Raw genomic sequence first — 14,370 nt, 5'->3', positions numbered from 1 at the left:
AAAATAAGGTAACACATAATTAGTGTAAATTGCTGAAGTTTGATTTTTAATTGAAAATTATATTAATTTTTTCCTTCATTTTTAATCTCCCAATTATTCTATAAAAAATTGTTTCCATTCCTTCCCATTTGCCCATCATCAGCAGGGCCCTTTCCGCTAGTATATATATTAAAGCAAATAAAACGGAATCTTACTGTAGTTAGCTTTACATCAATCACATGTACGTGTGAAGAATGCACGAGGGACAAATGTCTGATCACTTCCATTTTGCATGCATGACGCGTGTATGTTCCCGCTTTCCCATCTTCCCTATCTTACATTCCTGTTGCCCATCTCTTCCCGCTCTCCCTCTCATCTCTACGTCTCTTTCCGCTTCCTTGCTTCCCTCTTTATCTTTCCTCCCTCATCTGAATCCCCTTCTTCGGTTTTAACCCATGGTTTTCGATTTGATTTGCAGTGCGAAGTCTTCCAAGAATCCAGTGTCGCCGAGCTCATGTCGGCCATGACCGGTGGATGGAACCCGCAGCTAATCCTCAAAGCGTGGCATAGAGAAGGATTTGTGCTAGATGAACAGTCAAGATCCGAATACTTGGATGCCATGCGTGAGGCAGGCATGTCGCCGGAAGTAATCGTGGGAGAGGCGGAAGAAGTGATGGAAGCACTCCCTGGCATCGATTTGCTGGTGGTGGATCGCCGGCGGAAGGACTTCGCTAGGGTTCTGAAGCATGCTAAATTGAGCACCCGGGGTGCAGTCTTGAATCAGGCACGTCGATTAGGAATCAGGCGAAGAGTATTTGTTCCGGAAATGAAGTTATGCCTCTAATATTTTTCATTTTCCTGTTTCTTTAAAACGAAGAAGAGTCTTAATGGATTCAAGTTGTTCTTTCTTGAGTTCTCTTTCCTGTAATTTCTTCTGAAAGTAGAGGGATGGGAGGTTGCAGTCATATCTGATTGTAGGTTGCAGTCATATCTGGTTGGACTGAATATTTAATTAGAGAGAGAGAGAGCGCAAAAATCAGATTCAGATAGTGCCCAATCCTTAGTATTCACCGCCATCGATAAGTTCTGATCTGTTCTCTTGTGTTTTGCAGGTGGTGGAGGCGGTGGCGACGCCAGGCTTCGATTGGGTTCTTGAGAGCTCTACCCCCTCCCTCCCTAAGAAGCATTTGGACCTTCTCATAGTGAGTTGGAAGATAGCCATGCGGATTGCTTCCAGTATCTTTGTTGACTCGCCCCCATTCATAACCTGTTGGTGTAAGCTTGTATGCAGTTAATGAGCAAGAGCCTGGGATGAAACTGCAAGTGAGGATGATGCACTTCTCTCCATCTCACTGTTTATTGTTCTCTAGAATCCTAGCATGAGTTGTGAGATCCTGTAAAAGTAGAATGGAAACTCAATCAATGCCTGATTTTATAATACAGAACTGGAACCACTACAGCCTGCAGTCTGCACAGCCAGGTAAGAAAGCATGCTTAGTTAAAAACAAATACTTGAGGGGACAACTGTGGAAGCTCATTTGGTTGTGTATGCATCCACCCCAATGGCTCCAGATCATTTAAGAAATCATGCTCAGGAAGAGCAGATGGACCTGCTGATGAGTCCCCCACTGTGGTGGCATGGCAATACAGCGGATTTCTTTAACCTGAGGATTGCCTGCGGACTTATACCATATAGGTACCCTACAATTTGAGTACGAAGATCTGCTATACAGATAAACTTCTTCAAGATATTTTTTGGCATGATGTATGCGTATCCTGTTATCATAAAGTTTCATTCTAGGTCTTTAAGCTCTCCATGTTCAAGCTAAGGAGGAACAATAAAACCAGTAAATAAAATACCTTGATGTCCTCCGAATTCACATAAATATGATTGACTCGGAGATAAAGATTTGTGGCTGAGATTGCTCTCACACGACAATCAGTTTTGGACCTGATGAGGGCGGATTTGGCCTCTCAATAATATTGTATTGTGACACGTGGCATCTCGGAACAATGGGGTGACACCCGGAACCACTTAGGTAACTTAGCAAAGATGAAGGGTAATTTGGCCCCGATCTTGTAACACGTGGATGTGACTCGGCATAAAGTGATAACTCGGTGTGGCTAGTTCGCTACAAAGCGACATCGGGTACCCCGTTACCCCAAACTAAGGTTACTTCGAGGTAAGATCATCTCGAACTAAGATCACTTCGGTACCAGATCGCAACTCGACAGCTGGACCACCTCGAGACAAGCCTACCTTAGTGCAAGATCACCTCGGTACTAAGGCACTTCGACATTCACAACAGGTCGGTCTAAAGAATACGAGCTCAGGTGATGCTCACCAACTGTTGCATGGTAATTCCAAGGATCTCACCATCTTACGGGATCATGCCTTGTAACGGCTAGTATATCACCCACTCCCTGATTCAGGCGGAAATGGACAACCTTACCGGTTGGTGACATTATCCCTAACTAACACAGAAACGGATCCCATCACAACGGGGATCTAAGAATTACTTCATCAAACCTGCGAGGACTCCAGTATATAAAGACCTCACTCCCAGGGGCAAAGGTATGCAACTCTCTCACATATCATTTTCATAAGCGGAGTGACCTTGCCGGGTAAGTTACCCCGGGTTCTCTGATATAGTTCATCGAGCCCGTCGATCATTTCCTACAGGGAGCAGTCGTATTTCGCTACATCAGGACCCAAAAGTCAGCAGCTCAAATGAAATTCTAGAAGCAACAAATCAGCAAAGCGACGAGCATAGACAATTCTATTCAAGCATAGGAGCTAAATATTACTTGCTTCAGAATCTCTGCTATCTGTTGCCTCTGTTGTGAAGGTGGAGTAATCTCAGCTCCTAGTATTATGTCACGAATCTCAGATTGGGTAAGAGCTGAAGTATTCACATTATTCTTCTTGGCATAATCTGATAGTATAAGATCTCTCAATTGCAACCTCAACCTGCATGATAAAAGATCTTAGCAACAAACAAGTAAACATGAACAGAGGCACATTTTTACAATACTAGGATACGGGCAGGTACAAATTTAATTAGGTCTTTCAAATATTTTGAAGTTACCTTCATCCATTGATCATCTGTGAGAGAAAGCCAGATATGGTGTGGTTCAGTGGTAATAGTTTTGTCGGGCTTTCTGCCTTCTCATTGTTTACATGTAGTGCACGCAGAATTAAGATGAGACGAGAGAATGCGGTATATGATGAGATGCTTTTAAGTTCTGATCTGTTCTCTCGTGTTTTGCAGGTGGTGGAGGCGGTGGCGACGCCAGGCTTCGATTGGGTTCTTGAGAGCTCTACCCCCACCCTCCCGCTTTCTGTCCTCTCTTACGAATTTTCCCTATGACGATCTGTCCCTTGTGTGTTTTGACTTCTGAGTCCTCTGACCACCCCACTTAAATCAAAGAATCGGGTTACTTCCTTTTTTTATCTTTCCTTTCTCTCCTCTTTTGGTTTACACTTGTTGTGGTGGATGCTGCCCTTCGTTCTTTTTCAAAAATTCAGTTGGGTTCTTCTATCTCTGTTTCATCTCAACTACGCGGCTCTCTTTGTTGTATGCTTTTCTTTTGTTGAATTGACGCGTCATTTTTTATTCAGGTCTGTAAGTTTCGTTTCTGGGCTGCAAATTTTTTGAGTTCTGAATCGAGAAAATGGCACAAGGCTATGGAGTTGAGCTCTACTTCGACCCTGCACTGGAAAATCAAAGGGTTGGAACGTCCTTGCTCGTCGCCAGATCAGTTCCCAGCTTATTGAGATCGAATCTCGACCACACATTACTCTTTCCTCTAGCCCTACCCTTGATCCTCCAAAACTGGAAAATGTCATGAAGAACTTTGCTTCGAAGCAAGTTCATATGTTGATCCTCCAAGATATGAAACTATCTTGATCCTCCAAGATAGTTTCATATGTTGAAGACATTATTCTACAAAACTTGTTGGTTCACAAGATGAATAGCATGCTTGATGACTTTGTTTTGTTTGTAAGATGGTTCCATTATGATACATATAAAATTTGTATTTCTTTTGGGAATTATATGTTTAATAACTTTGTAAGATCGTTTCTGAAGTCATGCATATAAAATTTGTATTTCTTCTCTTTGTTATGTAATATATATTTTCCATAGATTAATTGGTTCATTACATTATAGGCCCGGATTCGGATCCCACAACTATAGCTTTTATTGTTCTTTTTTTATTCTCCCACTTACTCGGTATTACTCACCCGTGCTGAGCACGGGCGCCCTTCGCTTGTCTAAAATTGTACCGATCAATAAAGTATTCATTCATGATTGGGTTGCGTAGCCCATCATTTACATGGGTCCGTTTGGTTTTCAATTAGAATTGGAATCGAAACAGAAATTCCTTGGAATTGGAATTAAAATGGTCTATTCCACCTCCTATCTGGTTCAGATGAAAATCGAAATCAGTTGGAAATGGGATTTTCATTTCCAAGAGAAGTCCCAGGGGAAAGGGGGGAATGATCATCCATTCAAGTAGAAGAATACAATTCCACCAAAAATGAGAATCAGATTTTGATTCCGTCCAACCAAACAATTGGACATTCTCCTTCCAAACCAACCAAACAGAAAAAAGTAGTCCTGAATAAAAGAAGGGCACAAAACATCTTCCTTACATTTACATGGTATCGGATATTCCTCAATAGCTATTGGACCACAATTCTTTTTCTTATTCTTTTGTTTTTTAATAATGAAACAGGTGCTAAAGTATTTTATAAATTCCAATAAAACACAGGTATAATTCCTATTTGTTTATACAAAAGATCCATCCGTTTGTTGGTTGGGTTGCCAATCTGATGGTGTTTTATTAAGTGGTTGCAATGAAATGCTACATGGAAGATTCTAAGCATAATAAGGGTCTGCTTGGCTTATGTTAGAATCAGAATCACCTATTCCCCCACCTGTTTTAGTTCAGAAGGGAATCAGAAATAGACTTGGGTGGTTTTTTAGTCACTTGTCCTTTTCTTTTTCTGGTTGGTGGGAATGAGATTTTCATTCCCAAGGGGGAGGCTGAAATGGACATTTCCTCAAATAGAGGAATTCCATTCCACCAAGAAAGTGTGAATCTGAATCCTATTTTATTCAAACAAACTGCTGGAATGAGAACGGGTCAATCTAATTCTGATTCTAATTCCAATTATAAACCAAACGGACCCTAAATGTTACTTCTGAATTCTGATCCGTCACATTACAAAAAAGAATGTTGTCTTGATTAATAACTCGTTATCCTTTTGGTTGAATTGCTGTTTGGCCCGTTTGACAGGTTATCATTTTTGCACTATTTTCTCTTAAGACTTTTTCGTTGTTGTGAAGTTATGGATTAATCTTTTGATATGATAGTTGAACCACTGACCTATCAATCCTGAGAAAAAACCTGCTTTCCGTCTATGCCGGGTTTTAGAACATGGGTGGAAAATAAACAATTATTGAAAGTGAAAAATAATTGTAAGAAAATGACATGCCTTTAATTTTTTAATATTCCGAATAAATAGCATATATATTCCTTTATTTTACTCCATCCAAACACAACCTTGATGTCACTTTCTTTTTAACCTTAAATAATTCATTATTTGCCATTTAAGCCTCGAAAATAAATATTCCTAATTAAGCGCGCTTATTTTAAGTTCCATTGCTCCATATTCCTCCAATAGCCATGGGTTCTGTCATTTTGATGTATGAACTCGGAAGGGCCCAGCAAGGGATGGGCCCCAACATGTTAGATATGAAAGAAAAAACAGAAGATAAGACCATGAAGCAGGTGGCCCATTTGATCTGATTGGGTTGGTGTTGTTTGCATGGTTAAGAAATTTCTTGGACGTGGCCCACCCGATTGGTAGGTACTGAGTGCTCTGATCCTGAAACCAACTTGCGTTCACACTTCGAATTAATTTTTTAATACCAACTTGACCAGTTGCCTTCAAGAGTACCTGGTTGGGCCCATTTAGAGAAACCCGGTGCGAGGGAGAGGGTGTTATTTTATTTTTTTCTCGTGTCTAATATATCTCCTGTAAGGCTGTAGGCCCGTTTGTTTTTATTTAATTGGATAAATATGTTTAGTTAGATAAGTGTTTAGGGAGAGAATGTTATTAGTGTACAGATAAATTGCTTATCCACATTGAGAGAGGGTATCAGTTATCCGGATAATCGATATTCTTAGGTATCATTAATTACCATAAGACCCAATATAACGACAAATTAATGCAAGGATCATGATCAATTTGCTGACTGACTAACTTGTCCCCCCGCTAAATACCAGAAAATGAATAGGACCATAATCAAGGTTTCGCTAGACTCACTATTACTCGACAAGAACGAAAGAAACGAGCAAGGGAATATGACTCATCGAAAGAGACAATCAACCTCGATGATCAACCTGGCTACACCGACAATGCACGTTTCACAATCTCCAATTGCACGAGAGTTCAAATAGGACGAAGAAAAATGGGTCCTCAAGGGCCTATTTATAGTTGGTATAACCGGTCACGGATGACCTAGATTGATCAAATCCAATGGTTCCCAGGAGGGCGATTGCTCGAATTTCGAGGTCGAACTTGGTTGAGTGTGTTTTCGATGTCTGTGGAGTTTATAGTTTGCGTAAACGTCCATGTGTTCCTGAGACACAATCTTGCCCTAAGGTTGAGCTAGTTGGGTCGATCAGATTTGGCCTGAAGGTCGAACCTTGGCCAAACAAGAGATCGGGCCAAATTCGCCCAAACTCGTCGTGAACTCCTGCCCCAAGTTGAGCACCTTAGGCGTGGGAGTGAGGGGCAATTGATGAGGGGTAATTTGGCCCAACTCGTTAGTACGCGGACATGTGGAGCGACCTGATGATTAGATGACAACTCAGCATTTCCGAACACCTCAGCTAGCCAGGCCAGCTTGGACACCTCAGCTAAGACCGAGGTCCGTGCAGCTTGTGGTGTCTCAACCTGCTGAGGTGCCACGTAGCCCTCTTCTAGAAGCTAGCCGCCGTCTCCAATCTCTTTGGGATCACACCGTACGTCATCGAGTCTTATCCTTATCCCACTTGGATCGGACAAACTCGATAAGCCTTATCAGCTCATACGAAGTCTATCTTCGGGTGTGAAATGAGCTCCTGGTTACACGGGCCGGAGACCTTGGATATGTTTTGTGAGGCTTACGACAGCTCGCCTATATAAGGGCATCACCTCCAGCATTATAAGGTATATACGATTTAGCTCTCTTGCTCTTTTACTCATAAGCAAATCAGCTTGCTATAACATTTTTCACTAACTTAAGCATCAAAGTACTCACATTGGATAAAATACCCTAGGACCTTTGATATTGTTTTTCTTACACTTCGACCGACTACATATTAATCTAACATTTGAACTGCTGAAAAAACTAAGAGCAACTAAATCGCACATCATCAATCAATATCGCCTATAACAACCAATCAAAACCCAACAACCCATCTATAATTATATGGGCCCACCTAAAATCAAGCATTAAGTTTGGAGGGACAAAGGCTATGTACCATGGTGACAGCCTGACAGGAGATTCATACTTAATGTGATTCCTTTTAAAATGCTAAAACATATGATACATCCATTTTATATGTAGATTGAATTGTCGCAACACTCTTGAGAAATGAACATAATATTGTTCTCTCTTCACATTTTTCCTAATTGAGGAAGGTTCTTCTCATCCCACAAGCTTAAGGTTTGGGTCACCTTGGGCCTTAGTTCAGCCTATGGTACTTTGGCTATCTGCTAAGCTATGCTAGTGCTTGTGTTGGGGCATTATTTTGCACCTATCCCAGAGATAAATTTGAAGCCTGAGAAAATTCAATACAGATTCTTATTGTCTTTTCATGTAAAGATCATAATATCCAATGCTATATTTTAATCACAACGATTGGCCACATGGTTTCATGGAATGAGTCTTCCATCCCACGTTCATAATTCGGGTCGGATCTGTTCAAAACAAAATACCTTTCCAACGAGTTTCAATATAATGTCTATTGCAGATCTTACTATGAGATGGGATCCATCATAAAACTAGCTAGGACCCACATTATAATAAGATGTGCAAATGAGACCGGATCTGCTGCGCCTCACATGCACATCCTATCATGCATTGGGAACATCTTCCGTACTTATAAGTTATTTTTCATGGGAGATGTTTTTAATGCACAGTAGATGTGCACATAAAACGCCCAAATGTGAGGAGCAGATTCCGTTCCTGTGCAAACATATGTTATATTGGAGAGTTTGAAATGGGCTCCTCACATAGCATGCCCTATACGTGCCCCACAAGCACATCCACCGTGCATTTGGATCATCTCCCATGTGGTGTGCATTTGGATGTGGAGCGCACTATGTGGGGTGCCCATTCCAATTCCATATTAGAACAGATCCCAGCTCTCACAATTGTACACAACCAAGTTTAACCTCATTACTTATGCACATCCGGATCCATTTTATGAAACCACCGCACCCCATTAAAATAAATAATGAATGTTACATTAGAATAATCAACATAACAGTGGTTTTGCCATGGCACATTCCCATAACTAAATTCACATTGAAAGAGACCCTGAGTAGATATAAGGTGAATGGATTTGTTAGTTTTTTATAAGGTTTCAAAGTATTGATATGTACTGCCCAGTAGATTAAGGGTTCATTTGGTTCACAGTTAGAATTGGAATTGAAATTCAAATTGGAATTGGAATTAAAATCTTTTAGAATTAGAATTTGAATAAGTCGAAATGAGATTTCATTCCAAGGGAAGGATAGGGAACGGGCATGGCTAATCCCTCAAATGGGGGAATGCCATTTCAGTAAGAATGAGAATGGGATTCAGATTTTGACCAATCAAATAATTGGAATCGAAATAATCTATTCTGATTTCGATTCCAAACCTCTATTCCTGCAAACCAAATATGGCCTAAATACGAGAAATTATGACAAATAGCCATATTCACAGGTTAGTTCTCTTCTCAGAGATGAGATGGTTAAAGCTGAAACAATTTCAATCCACGAGTATCGCCTCTTTGAGTCACACAACTTTTGTATATCATGAGTATCGATATTTCTATGACTTTGGAAATTTAGTTACAGATACCAAGAAATTGAATTGGACAAATCACAAATGTGAAGACAAAACAAACCTGAAATTTACATTCTATTACAAGCTGGATCGGATGCAAGGCTACTCAACCAGACCATATCAGCTCTGACTGTTTCATCATCATCATTTCTATGCCAGCTCCACAGTGCATGAGTTGCATTCACCACCTGAAATTGGCCACGCCCAAAACTTGCTTCCCTGAAAACTGATATTTGTGGTTGGGGATCCAAATACCTGCACATATATTTTTGGTTGACGTTGTATAACGATAATTAATTACAAGTTAAAGCTCAGAAAATATGTGATTCAATTTGCAGACTTAACAGTATTAAGTAGACTAGTTAATTACTAGAGAAGATCATCAGAGCTGGTAGCTGAAACAACTTACCTCCTGCAAAGGCCTTCACGATTCCCACCATCTCCAATGGTGATATGCACTGGACCACAAGCATTAGCTTGCCCTTCATAAATTCGAGTCTGGAAATTGGATTGATCAATGGTAAGATAACAAAATAGTGCAAATTATCTATTTAGTCACTATATGAAATTTGATTATTTATTTTGGTTAGCTTTTGCTAACAGGCAAAAGATTGAAGATTTTCTTTTTTATTTTTTGAATTTTCTCTTTAAAAGGGCCATTTTCCATTGTTGGTTCCAGCTATCTGGAAATTTGCTAGAGGTGGACTGGATAAGGACCTAAATTTTTGCATTTCTTTGCACAAAGTGGCCTCTTGTAGGTTTGGACCCACGCTCTCATATTTGTCAGTCCGAAATTTTACCATCACACCAACCAATGGTGTTTGTTAAAGTACCACTTTTTAATTAAGAATATTTTTTTTATCAATTTCTTATTAAAGTTTTCTTAAATACAAAGAAAAGGGGATTAGAAAAGGAAAAACTTTTTGACTGTTTGGAAAAAATGAGTCTAGTTTTGTCACCCATAAGAGTGGCAGAGTGCTACCCACATTATCAACAAGACACTACAGTCGCATCCCGATGTGTGGCTGTAGTGTCTTGTGGGTAGGGTGCGGATAGCAGATTTGAGCTTGGAAAAAACAATTTGGTTTGCTCGATAGCTTCTTGGGCATGACATGTGTGTTCGATAAAAGAAGAATATTTGCAACCAATATTCTTTTGGCCAAGAAGACAAGCGAAGAACTGAGCGGGGGTAACACGTAATGGATAAGAATCTCCCAAACAGCCAAAGTTTTTCCCCTAGAAAATATATATTTCCCAAGTTATTCTTGGTCAGTTTGTTAAAATTTTAATAGATCTGGCCCAAAGGTTCAGACCCAATAAAGTGTAAAATTCTATTTGGTTCATGAGAATAATGGTCTGGAATTGGAATCAAAATGGTTCATTCCAATTCTCAATCATTTGGTTGTGCAGAATTGGAATTACACTCTCTTTCTTGGTGAAATGACATTACTCCATTTGAGAGAATATCTATTTCTTCCTCCCTCTTTTGGGAATGAGATCCTATTTCACTTTATTCTAATTTGATTCTGATTCCCATGTGAATTAAGCAGATTATAGGAATCGACCATTTCAATTCTGGTTTTGAGAGACTTTGATTCCAATTCCAATTCCGATCCAACTGCAAGCCAAAATGAATCCTAAATTCTTTAAATCTGAAACCCGACTTGTACCTCTAGTTATTCTCATTATTTTCATGCAGTCGCATCTTTCCCTACATTTTTCTTTCAAACCAAACACAGCCTAAGATTCCAGCAAGCCGTATTTAACCTCATTGTTGAAGACAAAAAGCTAGGGAAATGAACTTACGAAGCGTTCATAAGCATGGACATGACCAGCAAAAACAATGTCCACGCGAGCATCGAAAAGCAGCTTCTCCATGGCTTTCCTCATCCCTTCTCCTTCATAATCCCCCTGATGAGCAGTGTTGGAATTATACCAAGGCGCGTGGACAAGCACAAGGAGCCATGGAGTCCTCTCTCTGCTGACTTTTGCCAAGTCAGCTTCAAGCCATTTGTACTGATCGGAGCCTGCTTCAAAGCTTGTATAAGACCCCAACATGATGACGTGGACCCCTGCGACTTCGAAGGAGTAGTAGAGGTTGTAGTTGGACCCACTTTCCTCGAATGGCATATGCCACCTGGCATTGTAAGATGTGAAGGGGTGTGCATGGATGACAGGGATCTTCTCTATCTCATGGTTGCCCTGTGTCACCATCCAAGGCCGTTGACTGGAAAGTGGTTCGACCAGGCGGCCAAATGAGTCCCAGAGTGGCTGGTTGAAGTCTGCATAAGATAGGTCCCCGGGCAAGAGCATCACATCGTAGCCGGATCTAGAAATGTGCTGAAGGGTTGATTTTGTCCACCTGGTCTGACCTAGATCACCTAAATTTCATATGAAACATCAAGATTCAAGTAGCGCAACTAATGAAGTCAAAAATGATAATGGGCTGGATCAAGCCCAACTGATCCACTACATGCCTAGAGTCAGAGTCATGAATAGAGCTCTGCCAATGGGTCAGGTCTACAAACCGACCAGACTACTTACTGGTTATGTTGTTCCGGTTCCATGGTTTGTGTCTCGATTAATAATTGGGTTAGGATTGGTTCTTGCTATTCCGCCGGAACTGAATAAGAACCAAACCGATTATATAGTTAATAATAATATATAGAAATATCCTGGGTTTTCTATAATTTTTATTATATTTATGTCTAAAAGGGTAAATATCGTAGATGGTACTTTTCATTAAAAACACTGGTTTCATCAACATATGAACAGTTTATTATTTTGTCTTCATTTTTATTAAAATTGTTATTATCACGTATAATTAGGTCTAACCAAATCAGAATTCATTATCTTAATTAAATTTTGGTTCGGTTCTGGGTCTATCTTATGGGAACCGATTAATAATTAACTGGTTGGGGAGTGGTCCATCCTGTTTGGAATCAGACCCGATCCATTGACAGCATTTTCCTGAAGTGCTGGGCCCGGCTGACTATCGTTACAACATGGGCTGCACCAGTTCTTGAATGCTTTCAGCCCATGTAGTTTTACTATTTCTTCATGGTTCCGTGTTATTTACCTGCCACAGCGAATGTAATGGGAAGCTGAACCGGAGGGGTTTTGAAGCTGAATTCACGAGATGAGTTGGATCCACACCGGTAGTAGTAGACTGTATTGGGCTCCAAGGGCCCAATTACTACATCGTGTATTTCTCCCGATTTATACATCAAATACTCGTACGAATAAGTACTTCCAGTTGCAGAGTAACCGTAAGTCCCCGCAGATGTATCATATTCTACTGTAGCTGGGCTTGCATGTTGGGTAATCCACATTATTCTCATCTTGTCCTTACCCACTAAAGATATATGGACCTGCAGCAATATAATATGCTTTTTTATTTATGAAAGATGGTATATATCACGGTGGACGGTGGTATCAGTTGCCTCTTTGGGGGCCTACTACTAGATCGTCCAAAATCCAATCCCCGGGCCCAATCCCAATTTATGAGGAAAGTGTGGTCAACAGCTAATAGGGTTCACCAACCAAGTACCGGATTTTTTTGGGTGGGCCCATCAATCGGTTAACCATCATTTGATCCGAAGTCCACGTATTCAAACGGATAAAATCCCGACTAATGGAATGAAAAAATGGACAGGAAAGAGTATAAATGCAAATATATATAGTGTAAACGCATACAAAATAATACAAAATATAAGATTTTTTGCATTTGTACTCTTTCCAAATTCAGCCTAATGAAAATATAAATAACTAAGGGGCGTTCAGTTTTTGTTTTCATGTTCTTGAATTAAAAAAATAAGTTGGTTTTATTTTAAAAAAAACAATACATAATAAAAACAAATTTTTTAATATATATGGAACATGATGCTTTGGTTTCAGTTTTGAAAGCAAAAAACATATACACAACCAAGAATATATTTATTATATTTTTGTTTTAAGAAATCAATATGTTTTCAAATAAAATGGTTTTGATTTATTTCTTAAAACCAGCATAACAAGAAAAACAATTTACGTTGTAGAACACCCCCTAAGTATGTGTTTGACTGCAGTACAAATTTATTCACACTGATGGTAGTGTAAATGATTTAGGCTGTGTTTTGTTGCAGTGCAATTTTATTTGCATTAGTATAAATGTATGGGAGTGCAAATATAAAAATGCAAATTCTTGTTTAATTTTGTTTTTGGATTTCACTTTGTTTTATTTCATGTCTTAATTTACTTCATTTGTAAATTAAGACATGATTTTACGCTCGAATTGCCATAGTTTGGCATCAGTACAAATATATTTGCATTGCAACCAAACACAGTTAGAATTTGCATTCTTTTCATTTGCAGTCCTGTACATTTGTATCAATGCAAATAAAATTACACTGCAATCAAACACAACCAAAGGCAAAATGATGAATTTTAAGTAACAGAAAGAAGAGAGAAAATGGGGATTTAACACAACTGTTCTTTCTGTTCTGAAGGCTGACTGTGTTGATTTAACCCAAAAGTTGACATAACAATTGAGCAAATTAACGCAACAGAAACAGAAGCAGCAGTGGTTGTAGTACCTGTTGGGGCGAAATTGAACCCAGATAGTTGGTCGGAGGAAGGACGTCGAGGGCGTCATGTTGTGGTGGAGGATTAAAGCAAACCGCAGAGCGAAGAAAGGCTGCAGTGAAGGCGAAGCCAATAGCCATTGTCAGAAGCTGTCCCCGAATGGCCATGGCTGCAGAGAACGAGAACCAGCAGCGGCACCACCAAAGAAGAAGAGGAAAGAAGATCTCTCAAAGATTAAAGAACAGATAACTCTTCCCTTCACGGAGAAGAGTGTCTGAAAGGGAGGGGCATTCCTTTCTTGTCCAGTTCTCTGCTGCGTATTTAAATTTTACGGGTACGTACGAATTGAAGTATGGCATATTGACACATTAATAAAACTTGGATTGTCTTACCACGTGGAGCAACAGCAATGGCGCCACGTGTTAAGCTTTCTATAACTGTGCTGTGCTGCCCTTCCTTTTATTTGCTGCTTCTGACTTTCACAACAAAGCTGGTCTGCGCGCACTAAACCCCATCAGCCTTTGACCGCTTTTAGAAACGTTAGATTGGAATCTATTAACTGGGTGGGCCTAGTTATGAAATGTGGCATTTTTCCTGGTGGGGTAGGCTCTACATTCACTATTTTATATGGCAAAGTTCGCGTGCACACAACATCTCATTCCTCAAGTAGGGAATAGGATTATAGGAAAATTACGTGAACAAGCCAACTCTGGAA

The 14,370-nt window shown here is 39.9% G+C and overlaps 1 protein-coding gene and 1 long non-coding RNA gene across 4 annotated transcripts; one reads left to right on the top strand and one right to left on the bottom strand.

The window, feature by feature from the left end:
* The first annotated feature begins 330 nt into the window (after positions 1-330).
* Positions 331-4,126, top strand: LOC109114324 (uncharacterized). 3 transcript variants are annotated; one of them, XR_016077822.1, is made up of 5 exons: positions 331-763; positions 1,092-2,554; positions 2,663-2,875; positions 3,252-3,507; positions 3,602-4,126. It is a non-coding gene; the product is annotated as an uncharacterized LOC109114324 (long non-coding RNA). The 3 variants fall into 3 exon arrangements; XR_016077823.1 differs by having other exon boundaries at positions 2,663-3,028; XR_016077821.1 differs by having other exon boundaries at positions 2,663-3,507.
* A 4,907-nt stretch (positions 4,127-9,033) lies between these two features.
* LOC104588310 (putative purple acid phosphatase 20) lies at positions 9,034-13,960 on the bottom strand. The gene is made up of 5 exons (XM_010246191.2): positions 13,667-13,960; positions 12,172-12,463; positions 10,899-11,473; positions 9,502-9,590; positions 9,034-9,347 (listed from the first exon to the last, which is right to left on the bottom strand). The coding sequence occupies exons 1-5, from the start codon at positions 13,820-13,822 to the stop codon at positions 9,161-9,163; spliced, it is 1,299 nt and encodes a 432-aa protein (XP_010244493.1). The 5' UTR covers positions 13,823-13,960; the 3' UTR covers positions 9,034-9,160.
* Between the last annotated feature and the right edge of the window lie 410 nt (positions 13,961-14,370).

The sequence above is a fragment of the Nelumbo nucifera genome, chromosome 6 (genome assembly GCF_055504915.1).
Source record: "Nelumbo nucifera cultivar China Antique chromosome 6, China Antique-T2T, whole genome shotgun sequence".
NCBI lineage: Eukaryota > Viridiplantae > Streptophyta > Magnoliopsida > Proteales > Nelumbonaceae > Nelumbo > Nelumbo nucifera.
This window is presented reverse-complemented; position numbering and strand designations above follow the sequence as displayed.